The sequence below is a fragment of the Saccopteryx bilineata genome, chromosome 1, assembly GCF_036850765.1.
Source record: "Saccopteryx bilineata isolate mSacBil1 chromosome 1, mSacBil1_pri_phased_curated, whole genome shotgun sequence".
NCBI lineage: Eukaryota > Metazoa > Chordata > Mammalia > Chiroptera > Emballonuridae > Saccopteryx > Saccopteryx bilineata.
The window spans coordinates 286,815,922-286,835,794 of record NC_089490.1 but is presented as its reverse complement, the minus strand read 5'-3'; the positions used below and the strand labels follow the sequence as shown (position 1 = coordinate 286,835,794).

At 35.6% G+C, this 19,873-nt stretch overlaps 1 protein-coding gene across 3 annotated transcripts in view; it reads left to right on the top strand.

Annotated features, from left to right (window-relative positions):
• Positions 1 to 19,873, top strand: part of CDH18 (cadherin 18) — a 713,946-nt gene that overhangs the window by 435,572 nt on the left and 258,501 nt on the right. For all 3 annotated transcript variants that reach the window (XM_066244055.1, XM_066244046.1, XM_066244062.1), the window contains exon 2: positions 2,544 to 3,021. In XM_066244055.1, coding sequence (XP_066100152.1) covers positions 2,794 to 3,021 — 228 coding nt within the window. In that variant the 5' untranslated portion in view covers positions 2,544 to 2,793. The remainder of the gene's footprint in view (positions 1 to 2,543; positions 3,022 to 19,873) is intronic.

Sequence of the window (19,873 nt, the reverse complement as noted above, 5' to 3'; positions counted from 1 at the left end):
GCTGCAGCATGTGATTAACATATGTATATCACTGCTGCAACTTCTGACTAAAAAGATAAAAGAAAAAAATATGCGGTCCCTGGGTGTTCAGAGGTGAAAGTTGGACTCTCTGATTGTCACAATTCACAAACTGAAATGTTCCATGAAAAGAGAAAGGGTGTTTAAATGCTGCTTACTCAAAAAAAAAAAAAAAGGCAAAATTCTGCAATGTATTTTTATTGTGTTAGGGTTATTATAATCAGTGGCTTTATTATTTGCATTTTAATTCCTTCTATGCAGGGATAGATTTCTTTAAGGACAGCAGAAAATTTTCATATGTGGAGTCTGTCTTCTAATAGTAGAGTAAATTAAGTTAATTTCATAAAAAGGTAGTGATGTTTATATTTATTCTTTCATTCCATAGAGCCTTAATTATCACATTTCATTATTGATATAATAGAGATTCATAAATATATAATGTATATAATGTATATATATATATTAAAATGCAATCATATACTTTTGGAATGCCACATAGTTCATTATTGTAAGGAAAACACTCATTCTGTATATCTCTAATGCATTATAAAAACCATGTTCTTCACCCTCTACTCATGAATTATGCTTTGTTAAACAACTTGGCATAAAAAGCAAAGATGTTAATTTTATTTAGCAATCACACCAAATGGTGAGAAAGTATTAAGATAACGCCTTCTATATATTCAACTTTACTTCTAAGAAAAAAGCCTAAAGTTTCTTCTTTTGAAAGTTGTCACTTAAAAGTTAAGAATATTTTGATAAGAAATAAAAATTTAATATAAAGACATTCAAACACATTATTATATAACTGAAAAGACTATTACAAGGACTTAAGTCACAAATTTTAGTAAATGAAAAAAATTGAGACTTGAAGAAATTAAATTATTCATATAAGTACATACAGTAAGTAAATTGTCAAAAAGAAATCTACTTTCTGACTTTTTTTAATCTTACTACATTACAACTAGAATGACTTTTCTCTTTTTTATATGTTAAGAGAGTTTTAAGTCATTTCAAATTTAAGTCAGTGAAAGGTGTAGCTTTGCTTTCAACAACTGTTTCAAAATTTAATTTATATTTGCCAGATGATTAAAATCAACTGCCATTTATCATCCTATACAGTACTCACACAACTGATAAAGGACACATTATTATTAACCATTTTTATGGGGAGTCATACTGATAGAGGAAGTGCCTTGCTCTGTGTCTCATGTGTTATTTTTTTGTTCACTTTCTACTCAGTATAAATATTTTTATTAGTTGTATAAAATAATTGTCCTATGACTAATTATTTATATTCACTGTTTTAAAATAATTTGTATTTTCAAATCACCTTGTGAGTCATTTAGAGCCATATTTCAGTTTGTGCTGATTTATGGGGGTTCATTTAGTAGAATGATAAAGTGATTCATCTAATATTTTTACAAGATGGGATAGATATAATCTTGAATCAGTATACTTTTTCTGAATATATATTGAAATACACACATATATGAAGACAGCAGAACATACTACACAGTTTTATGTTTTCAATAAGCTAATAATTTCAGCCCACTTTTTCTCTACAAAATTCTGTGTTGCTTTTTTTTGTCTTTCAGAAATCTTTCTCAAGTTTTACTTTATTGTCCCTTTGTACTAAAATCTAAGCCCAAGTCTACAACATTTCAGTTTAAAAATCAAAACATTTCCCTTCTTTTCTTTTTGCCACCATCCTTTCCTTTCTTATACCTTTCTCAACGAGACTGCTAGAGTTTTGTCAATGTTGTTCTCACACTTGAATATTTGTCTTGCTTACTTGTGAAGGCTGGCCTGTAGAGAATTATCTGCAGATCTGTCAAAATCAATGCAAACTATAATAGAGCCAGCCAATATTCCCATTCATAATTGACTATGCTAATCTGATATTCGAGTATGGAATAACTTTTAATTTCATACGGTGTTTTCAGCCATCTTTTCTATCTTATTTTCCTCACTAAATGGTTTAAGTACCAACTTGATTGTTGTGATGGTCTGTGACAATTTTCTAATCCTAGGGAGTATCTTGTGAGTCACAAGGAGTAGGTAATTGATGTGTAGTAAATTTTTATTACATCAAACAAAAATAAATAAAATAAAAAAGAAACCGACAAAATATATATTTGCATTTAGCACAGACTCCCTGGTACTTCACATACTGTAAGTAATTATATTACACTTAGGCATGTGCACATACTAAGCATTTAAATACTCCATAGGGCTGCATTTTTGTGGTGTCCAGAAAATATAAATACCTGACTATACATTTACTTTAAATGTGTAGTGAAAATTAGCAGTGCAAATGGGGAGGTCCAAGTAAAAATGTATGCAATATACAGGCATGTGGATGACTTTGTGTATGTATGTTTGTGTATATTTCCAAAAGAATTTACACACATTCTTTGCCTATCAGCATCACACTGCAAAATAGTGTAATTTGCATTCAGAGCAATTAGTTAACATTGCCATGTTTTGTTATTTATAAAATTTTCTCTCTTTCTATTATGTAGAAAATGGTTGCCTGTGTTCACTTACTGTGAAGACTTAGAATCGGACTACAGTTTTGGATCTCTAAAGCGTTTCAGGATGTAAATGAAGTCTGACCTTTCCCTGATGGACAGTTAAATCATGGACACATTAAACAATTTACTTTGGACTGTCCTTCCAAAAGATGCTCTGGCTTCTCTCTTGAATGCTCATTAAGCATTTGTAGCTGACAAGGAAAAGAAAGAAAACAGTGAACTGGAAAGTTATCTTACAATGAGAATTACGAGCACATCTTGCATCTGTCCAGTCCTCGTGTGTCTCTGTTTTGTGCAGAGGTGTTATGGAACTGCTCACCACAGCTCCATCAAGGTGACCAGAAACCAAACCAAGCACACTGAAGGAGAAACAGAAGTCCACCATCGTCCCAAAAGAGGATGGGTTTGGAATCAGTTCTTTGTTTTAGAAGAACATATGGGACCAGATCCACAATATGTTGGAAAGGTAAGTTTTTATTAATTGTTTCTTCTTTTCCTCTTTTGGGAAATAATGGGATGAGATGAAGGTAAAGTTTAAGTTGGGTTTGAAGGGCCATAGAATGGTAATAAATTTTGTTATAGAATGCTAATTGTTATACTAAATAGTTCAAAATAATGATTGTAAAAAATATCTAACAACATGTCACATTTTTCTAAACATTGGTCCTTCCATACAAGACTGAATGTTAATAACATATTACTCTTTCTGTTCTCATATGTAAAATAAAAACACCTTATTGAACACACAATTAAATAATTTTTTATTACCATGAAGGTGTGTTTGAATTGACAAAGTCACTGTTGGTACATTCATATTTACATATTTAAAAATCTATTGCTAATGCATGTGAAGCTAAAGAGAAAATACCATATCATGACATTTATCATACTTCTATGTATTGTTACAGAGATTGTATGTAAATTTGTCATTCTTTAAAAATGGATATTTTTCCAACCCTTCAAGTTAATTTCCATAAAAATCTTGACATATATTATAATATTTTTATTTTTTGGTCAACATTATTGAGATATAATTTAAGTACAGAGTTCAGTTAGTTTCGATGAAAGTACAGTGTGTCTGTAAAGTCATGGTGTACTTTTGACTGGTCACAGGAAAGCAACAAAAGATGAAAGAAATGTGAAATCTGCACCAAATAAAAGGAAACCTCTCCCAGTTTCATACCTATTCAGTGCAATTCGGTGTGGGCTCACGCACAGATTTTTTAGGGCTCCTTAGGTAGCTATCCTGTATAGCCTCTTCAGTCTCGTCACTGATTGATGGCCTACCAGAACGGGTTTCTCCACCAAACTGCCAGTTTCCTTCAACTGCTTATCCCACTGAATAATGTTATTCCTACGTGGTGGTGCTTCGTTATAAACGTGCTGATATTCATGTTGCACTTTGGTCACAGATTCGAATTTAGCGAGCCACAGAACACATTGAACTTTCCTCTGTACCGTCCACATCTCGACTGGCATGGCCGTGGGCTGCTCCACTGTATACACGGTGTTACGTCATCATCTGTGCATGCACACATGCTGCCACATCGTCCTACAGAAACTGGGAGTGTTTTCCTTTTATCTGGTGCAGATTTCACATTTCTATCATCTTTTGTTGCTTTCCTGTGACCGGTCAAAAGTGCACCATGACTTTACGGACACACTGAATATACCCCTGTAACCACTGTCATGATCAAGGTATAGAACATCCACATCACCCAAAAGCCTTTTTCATGCCCTTTGCACTCAGTGCCCTTACCCCCTAAATATTGATGTATTTTAAATATAGATTCAGTATATATTGAATCTATGTACGGAATTTGTTAAATTCCAAATGAATAGAGTTGATAAAATGATTAGGAAATTCAGACCAATTTTTCTTTCTCTCAAAACCACAGACAAGATGATATAATGGCTTATGAAACCCTTTAGGAAACAGTGTACTCAGTAATGAAACAGTTTAAACATGTGTCACCTACACTCTAGGGTGTAGAATTGAGTGGAAATTGGAGAGGCCTTCTTCTGATGAATTACTGATTGATCCTTGGAAGCAGCAACACTTAGGTTGCTCAGTCCCTGTGGGACACACAACAGCATAGCGGTAGAGTTTCCGTGACTGCAGGCTCAGTGACTTCCATCTCCCTGCTTGACTATTTATTTTCACTTTGTCAGTGTTAGTACAAAAAAAAAAAAAAAAAAAAAGAGAGTTCTCAATCCAAGTCCAGGTGCTCCCCTAATGTGAAGGCAGTACAAGACCACAAGCCATCTGTTCTTCCCCTTTTCCAACAGGGACTGGGTTGCAGCTGTATTTTCCATATCAGGCTGGAGCCATGGATTCAGAATATGGAACCTATAAAATGATCTAACAATTCTATCATTTTCTTATATCAGTATATGTATGTTAAGATGAAACCAAAAATATCATTTTAATCCCATGTATTGTTTTTCCCTACAAAATATCCCTGAGATAAATGGAAGCAGATGTACAAAATAAAAGCCTATCATGTTGGATTGTTAGAAAGTTATTTTAGTTATAAACTCAAAATCCTTTTATGTAATCCTTAAAAAGGAGGAGAAAAAAACCAACAAAAAAATTTAGGAAAATCCATTAGTTCCTTTTTAAAAAAAAATAATTAATTTATTTATTGTGTTTACATGATTCTAGTGTCTCCCCAAAGCATCCCTCCTCCCCCATATTCACCCCAATATCTCCCTTACCTGCCTCCCAACAGCTTCCTCCCCCCTTAATTCCATTCCTCAGTTCACATTGTTCCTTGGATTCCTCAAATGAGTGAGGTCATATGATATTTTTCTTTCTCTGCCTTGCTTATTTCACTCAACATAATAGTTTCCAGGTTCATCCATATTGTTGCAAAAGGTAATATTTCCTTCTTTTTCATGGCCCCATAGTATTCCATTGCATATGTGTACCACAGCTTTGTAACCCACTGGTCCATTGACAGACACTTGTGCTGTTTCCAGATCTTCGCTATTGTGAACAATGCTGCCATAAACATGAGAGTGCTTTTCTTTTTTTTCCATCTGTGATATGGTGTCCGTGGGATATATTCCTATAAGTGGGATGGCTGGGTTAAAGGGCAGTTTCCTTTCTGATTTTTTGAGGAATCTCCATACTGTTTTCCACAGTGGCTGCACCAGTCTGCATTCCCACCAGCACTGCATTTCTCCACATCCTCACCAGCACCTATCCTGTGTTGTTTTGTTAATGAGAGCCATACTGACTGGTGTGAAGTGGTATCTCATTGTGTTTTTTTTTTTAATTTTTAATTTTATTTATTCATTTTAGAGAGGAGAGAGAGAGGGTGACAAAGAGAGAGAGAGAGAGTAGAGAGAGACAGGGGGGAGGAGTTGGAAGCATCAACTCCCATATGTGCCTTGACCAGGCAAGCCCAGAGTTTCAAACCAGCGACCTCAGCATTTCCAGGTCGACACTTTATCCACTGCGCCACCACAGGTCAGGCCTCTCATTGTGGTTTTAATTTGCATTTCTCTAATGATTAGGGATGCTGAACATTTTTTCATCTGTCTATTGGTCATCTGTATGTCTCTTTGGAGAAGTGTCTATTTAATTCTTGTGCCCATTTTTTGATTGGATTGGTTGTCTTCATGGTGTTGAGTTTTAGAAGTTCTTTATAAATTTTGGTTATTAACCCCTTATCAGATATATTGTAGAATATATTCTTCCATTGTGTGGTTTATCTTTTTATTTTGTTCATATTGTCTTTAGCTATACTAAAACTTTTTAGTTTGATATAGGCCCATTTGTTTATCCTGTCTTTTATTTCACTTGCCTGTAAAGATAAATCAGCAAATATATTGCTGCGATAGATGTCGGAGAGCTTACTGTCTGTTTTCTTCTAAGATGCTTATGGTTTCATGACTTACATTTAAGTCCTTTATCCATTTTTTTTTAGTTTATTTTGTGCATGGTGTAAGTTGGTGGTCTAGTTTCATTTTTTTGCAGGTAGCTGTCCAGTTTTCCCAACACCATTTGTTAAAGAGACTGTCTTTACTCCATTGTATGCTCTTATCTCCTTTGTCAAATATCAGTTGTCCATAGAGCTGTGGGTTTATTTCTGGGTTCTCTGTTCTGTTCCATTGATCTATATGCCTGTTCTTATGCCAGTACCAAGCTGTTTTGAGTACAATGGCCATGTAGTATAACTTGATATCAGGAAGTGTGATACCTCCCACTGTATTCTTCCTTTTCAAGATTGCTGAGGCTATTCGTGGGTTTTTTTGGTTCCATATAAATTTTTGAAAAATGTGTTCTATATTTTTGAAGTATTTCATTGATATTTTAATTGGTATTACATTGAATTTATAAATTGCTTTGGGTAATATAGACATTTTAATGATGTTTATTCTTCCTAACTATGAACACTGTATATGCTCCCACTTGTTTGTGTCTTCCTTGATTTCTTTTATCAATGTTTTATAATTTTCTGAGTACAAGTCTTTAACCTCCTTGGTTAAATTTACTCCTAGGTACTTTATTTTTTGTTGTTGTTGCAATAGTGAAGGGGATTATTTCCTTAATTTTTCTTTCTGACAGTTCATTGTTCATGTATAAAAATGCCTCTGATTTCTGTGTATTAATTTTATATCCTGCCACTTTGCTGAATTCATTTATCAGGTCCAGTAGTTTATTTTATTTTATTTGTTTGTTTGTTTTGTGGCAGAGACAGAGAGAGTCAGACAGAGGGACAGATAGAGACAGACAGACAGACAGGAACGGAGAGAGATGAGAAACATCAATTCTTTGTTGCGACACCTTAGTTGTTCATTTATAGCCCCCTCATATGTGCCTTGACGGGGAGGAGGGAGCTACAGCAGACCGAGGAACCCCTTACTTGGGCCAGCGACCTTGGGTCCAAGCTGGTGAGTTTTTGCTCAAACCAGATGAGCCATGCTCAAGCTGGCGACCTCGGAGTCTCAACCTGGGTCCAGTGGTTTTTTGACTGAGACTTTAGGGTTTTATATACAGTATTATATCATCTGCAAATAATGATAGTTTTACTTCTTTTTTTCCAATTTGGATGCCTTTTATTTCTTCTTCTTGTCTGATTGCTGTAGCTAGGACTTCCAGTACTATGTTGAATAAGAGTAGTGAAAGGGGGCATTCCTGCCACTTCCCTGATTTTAGGGGAATTGCCTTTAATTTTTGTCCATTAATTATGATTTTGGCTGTGGGTTTGTCACAGATGGCCTTTATCATGTTGAGGTATGTTCCCTGTATTCTCACTTTGCTAAGAGTTTTGATCATAAATGGGTGCTGGATTTTATCAAATGCTTTTTGTGTATCTATTGAAATTATCATGTGTTTTTTCTCCTTTCTTTTGTTTATGTGGCAAATCACATTGATTTATTTAAGAATGTTGTACCATCCTTGATTCCCCAGAATAATCCCACTTGATTATGATGTATAATTTTTTTCATGTATTGCTAGATTCGGTTTGTTAATATTTTGTTGAAGATTTTAGCATCTAAATTCATCAGAAATATTGGCCTATAATTTTCTTTTTTTGTGTTATCTTTGCCTGATTTTGGAAACAGAATTATGCTCGCCTCAAAAAAGAAACTTGGGGCCCTGGCCGGTTGGCTCAGCGGTAGAGCGTCGGCCTGGCGTGCGGGGGACCCGGGTTCAATTCCTGGCCAGGGCACACAGGAGAAGCACCCATTTGCTTCTCCACCCCCCTCCTTCCTCTCTGTCTCTCTCTTTCCCTCCCGCAGCCAAGGCTCCATTGGAGCAAAGATGGCCTGGGCGCTGGGGATGGCTCCTTGGCCTCTGCCCCAGGTGCTAGAGTGGCTCTGGTCACGGCAGAGTGACGCCCCTGGTGGGCGTGCCGGGTGGATCCCGGTCGGGCGCATGCGGGAGTCTGTCTGACTGTCTCTCCCCGTTTCCAGCTTCAGAAAAATACAAAAAAAAAAAAAAAAAAAGAAACTTGGAAGTGTTCCTTTCTCTTGAATTTTTTGAAATAGCTTGAGAAGGATAAGAGTTAGTTCTTCTTTGAATATTTGGTAGAATTCACCAGTGAAGCCATCAGGCCCAGGGTTTTTGTTTTTTGGGAGTTTTTTGATAACTGTTTTATCTCATTTGTTGTACTCAGTCTGTTTAGGTTTTCTGATTCTCCAGACTGATTTTTGGAAGATTAAATGTTTCATGGAATTTGTCCATTTCACCTAGGTTGTTTAATTTTTTGGCATACAGTTCTTCACAGTATTTTCTTACAATATTTTGTATTTCTGTTGTGTCAGTTATTATTTCTCCACTCTCTTTTCTAATTTTATTTACTTGAGTCCTCTCTCTTCTTTTCTTGATGAGTCTCGTTAAAGGTTTGTTGATCTTGTTTACCCTTTCTAAGAAGCAGCTCTTGGTTTTGTTGATCCTCTGTATTGTTTCTTTAGCCTCCATGTCATTTATTTCTGCTCTGATCCTTATTATTTCCTTCCTTCTACTAAGTCTGGGCTTTACTGGCTGTTCTTTTTCTAGTTCTTTTAGATGCAGAGTTAGGTTGTTTATTTAAGCTTTTTCAGGCTTCTTAAAGAATGCCGGTAGTGCTATGAACCTTCCCTCTTGGGACTGCTTTTGCTGTGTCCTATAAAGTTTAATTTGTTGTATGTTCATTATCTTTTGTTTCTAGGAATTTTTTTATTTCTTCTTTGATTTCATTTTTAACTCATTCGTTATTTAATAACATGCTATTTAGTTTCTATGTGTTTGAGTATTTTTCAGTTTTTCTGTTGTGGTTGATTTCTAGTTTCATGCCATTGTGATCAGAGAAAATGCTTGATATGATTTCAATCTTCTTAAATTTGTTGACCCTGCTTTTGTATCCTAACATGTGGTCTATTCTAGAGAATGTACCATGATTTTTTGAAAAGAATGTATATTCTGCTGCCTTAAAGTGAAAGGTTCTAAAGATATCTATTAAATCGAGTTGATCTAGTGTGTCCTTTAAGTTTGTTGTTTCTTTGTTAATGTTCTTTCTTGAGGGTGTATCTAGTGATGTTAATGGGCTATTGAAATATCCTACTATTATAGTATTGCTATTGATCTCGTCCTTTATATCCATCAAAATCTGCTTTATATATTTAGGTGCTTCTACATTAGGTGTATAGATATTTATGATGTTTATATCTTCCTGTTGGATTGCTCCCTTTATCATTATGTAGTGACCTTTTTATCTCTTACTCTAGCCTTTGTTTTAAAGTCCATTTTGTCTGATATAAGTACTGTTACTCCAGCTTTTTTTTCTTTTTTTCTTTTTTTATTTATTTTTATTTATTTTTTTATTTTTTGTATTTTTCTGAAGCTGGAAACGGGGAGAGACAGTCAGACAGACTCCTGCATGTGCCCGACCGGGATCCACCCAGCACGCCCACCAGGGGCGACGCTCTGCCCACCAGGGGGCGATACTCTGCCCCTCTGGGGCATCGCTTTGCCGCGACCAGAGCCACTCTAGCGCCTGGGACAGAGGCCAAGGAGCCATCCCCAGCGCCCGGGCCATCTTTGCTCCAATGGAGCCTTGGCTGCGGGAGGGAAAGAGAGAGACAGAGAGGAAGGAGGGGGTGGGGGTGGAGAAGCAAATGGGTGCTTCTCCTATGTGCCCTGGCTGGGAATCAAACCTGGGTCCCCTGCACGCCAGGCCGACGCTCTACCGCTGAGCCAACCGGCCAGGGTTCCAGCTTTTTTTTTTTTCATTTCCATTTGCATGAAATATTTTTTTCCATCATTTTACCGTTAGTCTATGTATATCTTTTGTTTTGAGGTGTCTCTCTTATAGACAGCATATGTTTGGGTACTGCTTTCTTATCCATGGAGCTACTCTATGTCTTTTGATTGGATCATTTAATCTATTTACATTTAAGATTATTATTGATATGTAGTTGTTCATTGCCATTTTTTTCTTTAAAGCTATATTCCTCTTTTGCTGTATTCTTTTCCCTCTTTGTTCTGTTTACAACAGGCCCCTTAACATTTCTTGCAGCCTTGATTTGGTTGTAATGAATTCTTTGAAGGTTTTTTTTTATGTCTGGGAAGCTTTTTATTTCTCCTTCAATTTTAAACAATTGCCTTGCTCAATAATGTAATCTTGGTTGTAGGCTCTTGTTTTGTATTACTTTGAATATTACTTGCCATTCCATTCTGGCCTTAAGTATTTCTATTGTGAAGTCAGATATCATCCTTATGGGGGCTCCTTTGTAGGTAATAGCCTTTTTTTCATTAGCAGCTTTTAATATTTTCTCTTTATCTCTTAGCTTTGCTACTTTAATTATTATGTGTCTTGGTGTGGATTTTTTTGTGTTTCTCCTTAATGGAGTTCTCTGTGCTTCTTGAGCTTGTGTGACTTTTTCCTGCGTAAATTTAGGGAAGTTTTCTGCTATGATTTGATTGAACAAGGTTTCTAACCTTTGTTCTTTCTCTTCTTCTACTGGAACTCCTATGATGCAGATATTGTTCTCTTTAGATTGTCACAGAGCTCTCCTAGAGTTTCCTCAGATTATTTCATTCTCTTTTCTTTTTGTTGCTCCGCTTTCATGTTTTCATTTATCTTGTCTTCTAAATCACTGATTCAATTCTTTGCTTCATCTAGCCTGCTTTTAATTTCTTTTAGTGTAGTCTCACTCAGCTCTTTTTCTGAGGGTTCTCTTCAGTTGTTTGGATTGCACTTCCCTGTCTTCCCATTTTGTCTGTGTTTCCCTGGACTTTCCTGGCTGGGGCCTGGGTCACTGCTTGTGAGTGGTTCTTATCCACTTTTTAGGAGCTACAGGTTGTCCAGATCTTGTGGCTGCTTCTGCTGGGCCCAAGTGTCATTGTAAATATCAGTTGCACTCTTAGATTTTTTTTATCTACTCTTGGCCTGAGAGAAGTTACTTTAAAGGTTCAAGTCCCCTAAAATCCGCTTTCTGTTGTCTTTTATTGCTGGCTTCATTTTGGGCTTAGTACTATATTTCAGTGATTAGGTACAGTATTAGATGTGGCCTACTTCTTTGCTTCAGGTGTTTTTCTATCCAGACATTTAAAAATATTATTTATTTATTTATTTATTTTAGAGATGAGAGAGAGAGAGAGAGAGAGAGAGAGAGAGATAGAGAGAGAGAGAGAGAGAAGGGTGGGAGGAGCAGGAAGCATCAACTCCCACATGTGCCTTAACCAGGCAGCACCAGGGTTTCGAACTGGCAACCTCAGTGTTTCCAGGTTGACATTTTATCCACTGTGCCACCACAGGTCAGGCCTATCCAGACATTTTAGCTCCCGTTTTGTGGTCTCTCTACCAGGCCACTGCTGCTGTTGCTGCCTGGGGTTTTGGGTTCAGGTGCTATTGCCACTGCCCTGGTTGGGCTCACGTGTTCCCCACGCCCTTTGGACTGCTTCCAGGACTGCCTCGGTCAGCTCAGATCTCAGCCAATGCCTTAGGGGTCGCATGAACCCTCTCAGATCTCCTCGGAGGTTACTCCTGCTGATGTTACTGCTGAGGGCGTGTTTACACCTTGAGCAGGTTTGTGCACTGCCCGGATTCCTGCAGTCGCTGGCACAACTTCTAGTGTTGCTGGTAGACTCGTGTGTGCACCCCTGCTTCCCCACTTAGTTGTTACTGAGACTCCGCCTCTGCTTGGATCATTGCCAAGGGCGCACCCAGCTCCAGGCCAGTTTGCCGCTTGCCCGACTCTCCACGGCAGTCAGGCACTTCTGCCATCACTGGCGGGCTTCTGTGCGCCTACCCGTTCCCCCTCTGTTGACTCTCGGGCCTCCGCATCACCTAGGGCGGGCCATTCAGAGAGCAGGGGTGTGTGTGAGCCCAGGCTTTCCCAGTGGCAATGGCTGCTCTGGGCTCCGTGTGCTGGCTTGTGCATGCTCGCTCAAACCTCTGCAACCGTGCCCTGCTGCCTCTGGCCTTGGGGAATGACTCAGCCCAGGCATTAAGGTGTCCTTCTGAAGCCCCGGGAAAGTGGCTGTGAGAGAGGCTCTCGGTGCAGTTCCTTTAAACAGATTCTGGTTCTGAGAATACTGCCTCCTTCTCTCAAACTGTGTCCAGGCTTTTTTCTCAGCCAAATATAGTCAATCAGCCCCTTCCTGGCTCCAGGGTTCTAGGCTGGGATTCTGGTTTGGGGGATAAGCACCTGCAACTCGCTGGACAGCCCTCCCCTTCATGAAAACTCCTCCGGGGCACCACTCCCCGGTCCCTGCTCCCTGGTACTGGGAGTGGGGTAGCCTTCTTCGCATCTCCGCCCCTCTTACCAGACTCAGTGTGGGTTCTTTGGTGGTCCTTGGTTGTAGAATCCTTCTACTTCAGTCCAAAATTTGTCTTTCACGATGAGTGTTCTCAGATAAGTTGTAATCCACGTTGGTTCTGAAAAGTGGGAGTTGGTGTGTCTGCCTACTCCACGGCTATCTTGACTTCCTCCATTAGTTCCTTATTGTAATTTTTTTTCTGTATTTTTCTGAAGCCGGAAACGGGGAGAGACAGTCAGACAGACTCCCGCATGCAACCGACTGGGATCCACCGGGCACGCCCACCAGGGGGCGATGCTCTGCCCACCAGGGGGCGATGCTCTGCCCCTCTGGGGGGTCGCTCTGTTGCGACCAGAGCCACTCTAGTGCCTGGGGCAGAGGCCAAGGAGCCATCCCCAGTGCCCGGGCCATCTTTGCTCCAGTGGAGCCTCAGCTGCGGGAGGGGAAGAGAGAGAGAAGAAGGAGAGGGAGAGGGGTGGAGAAGCAGATGGGTGCTTCTCCTGTGTGCCCTGGCCGGGAATCAAACCCGGGACTTCTGCACGCCAGGCCGACGCTCTACCACTGAGCCAACCGGCCAGGGCTGTAATTTTTTTTATATAATTTTATTTTTAATGGGGCGACATCAATAAATCAGGATACCTATATTCAAAGATAACTCCAGGTTATCTTGTCGTTCACTTATGTTGCATACGCATCACCCAAAGTCAGATTGTCCTCTGTCACCTTCTATCTAGTTTTCTTTGTGCCCCTCCCCCTCCCCCTTCCCCTCTCCCTCTCCCCCCTCACCCCCCGTAACCACCACATTCTTATAAATGTCTCTCAGTTTCACTTTTATGTCCCACCTACGTATGGAATAATGCAGTTCCTGTATTTTTCTGATTTACTTATTTCACTTCATATAATGTTATCAAGATCCCACCATTTTGCTGTAAATGATCCGATGTCAAGGGCTGTCATTTTTTATGTGTGGTTATATTTCACTTTATAAAACATTTATTGGATTTATTGGACTTTTGATAAAAACTCAAGCCTAAGTTTTCTGTTATATATCAACTTTTTATATCTATTATGACTGTTTTAAGGCTTTTCTAATTCAATGTTTGGATATATAATGAGAAAATTTATTTTGTTGATGTTGGTCAAAATCTGCTGCTCACAACTAAGACATTTATATATGTGTCTAAGGCTATGATAGAAAGGCCATTTATTTGTTAAATAGTATAACTGTACACATGTATATACACAGATAAAATATGTACCAATTATACATAAAATATGTATAATTATACATAAAACATATATGTAATTATACATATATACATATGCATGTATATTTGATAATCTATATTTCTTTTTTTAGAATGTAATGGTTGTGACAGATCAAAGGTCAAAACTAAAATATGAATGTATCTCATGAAATTTAGCTCATAGACTTGTTAAAGATATTTATAAATAATTGAATAATTGGGCAATAAAGATATAATAGTGCCTGATCTGTGGTGGCACAGTGGATAAAGCGTCGACCTAGAAATGCTGAGGTCGCCGGTTCGAAACCCTGGGCTTGCCTAGTCAAGGCACATACGGAAGTTGATGCTTCCAGCTCCTCCCCCACTTCTCTCTCTCTCTCTCTCCCTCTCCTCTCTAAAATGAATAAATAAAAAAAATTTAAAAAATTAAAAATAAAAAGATATAATAGCATATCTGTTAGAAAGTAAACACTTTAGTCCTGGAACAAATTATGTGGTAATGTCATTATAACTTTAAAACAAAGTGTTTTTTCTTTTCTAAATATCATGTAAAAACAACATAGACCATCTAGTATATTTTTTTGTTTTTCAAAAGTTGAGCAGTTCTGAGTAAATCCCATTACAATGAAGACTACAGTTTTATGTTGATGTCACAGAACCTAAGAAGCGCACCATACATCACACCTATCTTTGAAGTAGACTCATGGCCTTCATGAGATAATAATGATTAGTGAGGAAAGAGCTGTGTTTGAATTATAGCTTCTTTGCTTATTATTTGTATTAAAACTGGCAAGTCTATTTATTTTCCTGCATCTGTTTCCTAACATGTAAAACTGAGAAATACTGGTTGACATTTCTATTACTAATACAAGTATATTCTAAAGTTGGGTTTATGGCTTAGCTCTGGGTTGTTTAAACTATAGCCTGTGTGCCTAATTCAGCCAGTTGCATGTTTGGTTTTACATGCATATTAAAGAAAAATTTTTCTTATGTTTTACTTCATTTTTAGATTGTCAAAAACATTTTTTAAAGTAAATTTTGTCACACTCAGAAGTTATAAGAAATCCAATTTCAGTTTGCATAAACAATGCTTTATTAGAATACAGCCACACTCATGCATTTAGGTATTTTATATGGCTGTTTTTAAGCTACAGTGGTACGAACTGAGTAGCGGCAAGAAAGTATCAGGCCTGCAAAGCCTGCGTACTTACTAAGGGCCATTTTCAGGATATGGTTGAGACTCCAGTTAAGACATCTGCCTTACCCTTACCGTACTATGAATGCTTTCAAAGTAGGTTTGGGGTTGTTTCATCTTTATTCACACAAGATCTAGCTCAGTGTCTATTGTAATGATCAAATGTGATAAATCCCTGGGAAGTACTCCATACACTATAACCATTTGTACTCATGTTACTGGTTTTGATAATTATTGAAAATTAATGAAACAAAAATCTTTCTCATTAATCACAGCTTTTAGGGAAGAGAGAGTTTTTTGGAGGTTTTTACTTTATCAACTACCCTACCCTGACTTGTGGTGGCTCAGTGGATAAAGCGTCGACCTGGAAATGCTGAGGTCGCCGGTTCGAAACCCTGGGCTTGCCTGGTCAAGGCACATATGGAAGTTGATGCTTCCAGTTCCTCCCCCGTCTCTCTCTCTCCTCTCTCTCTCTCTCTGTCTCTCTCTCTCCCTCTCTCTCTCTCCTCTCTAAAATGAATAAATAAAATAAAAAATAAATTAAAAAAAAAAACCAAATACCCTACCCACTGGAATACCCTACCCAATTGTCATGTTAATGAATGTTCATTAACTCTGGTGTTTTATTTATATTATTGTTCTTTTGTTCCATTACATGCTTAAGTGTAACAAATGCACGTTACACACATCATTTTGCTTAGATGTAAGTATATTTATTGGAGAGATTTCTAGAAGTAGGCTTTCTATCAAAGATCAGTAAATGTTTAATTGTGGTAGATATTACTAGATTCCCTTCCATAGGTGTTGCAGGATGTGTGCCTATCCCAGAAATGTGCATGAGTTCCCACACTGCAACACCAACAGATGGAATTCTAAAACATGAACATTTGCAAATATGTATAATCAGTGAAATATTGCACCTCTGTTTAATTTGGTTTGCACAAATTATTATGACAGAAATTGATCATTTTTTGTATTTTGGAAATTATTAATATTCTTTTTTAAATGACTCTTCATGGATCTTTTTTTTTCCTTTTTTCTTTTTTGTTAATCTCTTTAATTTATCAACAGATAATATATTTGTCAATAGATACAATAATAATTTACCAACAGATAATAGATACAATAATGTTTTGCCAACACAACAGATAATAGGTTACCAGTAAGTTTTTCATAGTTACCATTTGATTTTGAATTTTTACTATATAGAAGTTTATTATTTTATTATAGTAATTCAAATCCACTCTTAAATTTTTAATATATACAATTTATCACATGCATTAGAAAATGTTATCAATTAAATAAAAGAATGTTAGATACCAGAAATTATCATTTAGAATACATTTGAATAATTACTTTTAGTTAGTAGCCATTGACTGTATTGCATGTGTCCCTATTTACCAATAAAATATATCCTAGATGTGCAGTTTATAGCTGCAAAGTGTAGTGGCCCTTATTAGTGTATGTTAGGAATATTTCTTGTAATTGGTAGAATTTAACTAGGGATATATATTGGATATGTATTTATTAACACACAACTACTAACAATAAGCTCAATATACTTTAATTGGTAAACATGATTAACTAAATAGTGTGCTCCATGAATACTTATTATTTTCACTTAAAAGTATTATTGGTGACTTCTTTAGTCAAGTATTTTCTTATAAGAAATAAAGGAAACTCTGTATTTATTCCAGAATATCTTTAAGTGGATATTGTCCACATTGCATTATTTGATACTTAAAAATGGAATAAGCATAATAAAGAAGAGGTAAGAGATCAAAAGGTATGTGTCCTGCTTAACTTTTTGCTAACAACATTATACTAGGTTTAAATGACATTAAATATATAATTGATAATAAAAGCTAATAAAAACTTAAAAATTTTCAGGACAAATAAATTATATTTTCCATCTTTACTTTTCTGCATTTATGTTGTATCTGCTTATAACTGTTAATATTTTTTTAGATATAACCCATAACATGTGGAAGGTATTGCTTATAACTATTAAGAATTTAGTTCTAAAATTCTACCACTCTCCTTCATCTCCTTGCTTACAGCTTACATATGTGAGTAGGTAAGTGTTAGACTCTCCACAACTATTGACAATTTGCTTACTGAAAAATAGCAACACATAGAGGGTAAGCAGAGAATTCTGGGAGTAGAAAGAAACTAAGAAATTATGTTGCCAAATCTCTCAAATAATAAAAAAGCAAAAAATCTCAAAACAATTAAGTGACCTCTTCAGGGGAAGAGAGATCAGTTACAGCACTGCCAAAGAACAAATTATACCATATCTGATTATCTGAAGAAAATTAATTTTTATTATATCATGCATGAAATCCCCCTTTCATCATCAGTATCACTGCCATTATTCTATATTTTTTCCTCTTTCTTAAACAAAGAACCTTCACATATCTTTTAATATAGAATACTGTAATTTCAAATTATTATATAGTTTAGAGGTTAAAAAGAAAGAATACATTATGTAGAAAGAAATGACAAGGTTCAGACTTTTTGGAAAAAAGAATGATGTCATTAATGTCACAATGAACTGTGAATGAAAAATTAAATGCACAGCAAGAAAAGGTCTCAATTGTCATTTAATATTGTCAAGATGATAATTTTATGAGTATTTTTATCATAACTTCCTAGAAATGGAAAATTTTCTGTATCAAAACATGACATTTGAATTTTATACAAATGACAGTGTGATGACATGATGTCATGTGAAATTAATTATCGTACTCAGTTTTATATGAATATAGCTTTCTCAATAGTCATCATAGAAATTTAACTATTTAGATGCAGTCTTATAAAAAACTGAAAGCTTAAAAATTTTTGATCTAGCTTATATTTCATTTAATTTGCAATAATTTAAAATTATTTTTAATAAATAAGATTTCATTAAGTTTAATTATACTTTTAGAAAATAAACGATATTTTATTTGAATAATTTAGAAAATGTTCAAGTTATTGAACAGCTATAACATTCATTATATACAGTATTTCTTTATGCTACACTGACAGTTTTTAAAAGGTTATTAGTGTAAAGAAATACATATGTTATAGGAATATTATATGTTTTTATTCTCATTATATTATTATACAAAGCTCCCACATGTGTGTGTGAATGCTGATAAACCAGAGGTGGGCATGTCTGAACACATTTTTTCACCTGAGCTAAACTTTCTATTAGTTACAGTTGATATAATCATTAGAATTAAAAATACATAAAGGAAAAAAAATTAATACATTTTCAAGTGAGAAAAAATATGAAATAAATATAATTAAGTCTATATTTATTAATCTCTATATTAATAAAACTATAAATAGAATTTATCACTTTAATTTTAAAAAGGGCCCATAAAGGCAAAAAGGCCATGGATGTTCTAATGTAGGCCTGAGTTTTGGATGTGACAAATAGAAATGTGGTGTTAATAACATTTAATTAGTAGAGGCCAAGGATGCAGCTATACATTCTGTAACATGTAGGACAGCACCCATGTACCCCCAATGAAGAATTATCCATCCCAAAATAGGAATAAGTTTCAGGGTTGACCTGATACTGACATCTTCATGTGTTTCTCTTAGTCAAAATGTTTTTTGAATATTTTGTCCATAATTTTATATCACTGTAGTGATATTTTACATAATGTTTGTATAATAAACATACAGAAGAGTTTAAACTTTTAGTTTGTTTATGCATTCTGAAAATTTATTTTTCTAGGTGATAATTTTATTTGAATGTTTATCATGAATTCTAATATACAAGGACTTATTACTATCAATTGATTTGTAATTTATGTTCACTGTTTTGGTTTGTTTTTTGTTTGTATTTTTTATTTTTATTTTTTTTTAGTCCACCATAATGATGTGTACTGGGATTTCTCTACTGGTTTGGAGTCTTTACCTTGTATAATTTTGATATTTGTGCTTAAACTTGAATTTTTACATTTATTTTTGACCTTACAGGTCAACACTTCACATGTTTATCTACCTTCTAAACAATACGAAGATAGAATGGTCAAAATTTAATTATTCAATGTATTTTCGATATTTTACATGTCATCTCGGACAAATTGGTTTTAAGCTACTACTCCTTTTCATTATTAGTAGTAGTATTATATTTTGTATATTTATTTATATGTCTGAGACATTTCACATCCTTTTGCTTCTATATTAAACTTTTTGGGTTCAGTTTACTTCTTACTGAAAGATGACCATGCCCTATTTCTTTTTAACAGGTACATTATAAAGTTTAAATTTGCTCTCTTTATCCTATATAATTATCCTAAACAATATAACTATCTACAATGTTTAAACACTAATCACTTTCTTTTTTTCTTTTTTTTTCATGTTGTATTTGTCTGGTACCTTGTTTTCTCATTTCTAATAACATCTTCTGGATTTTTTATTATTATTAAAATTATTTCAACATGTCTTTCTAGATTTAACTACATATATGAACATCTTTGTTACTCATTGCTTCTACCTCTGTTCTTTCTCCTGATTTAAATTTTCAATTGCCTATATACAGCTTTTTCTCTTTATTTTTGCAATTCGAACTGTGAGCAGTAAAAGCTGTCTTTCTTTTTTTTAATTGAATTATTATTTT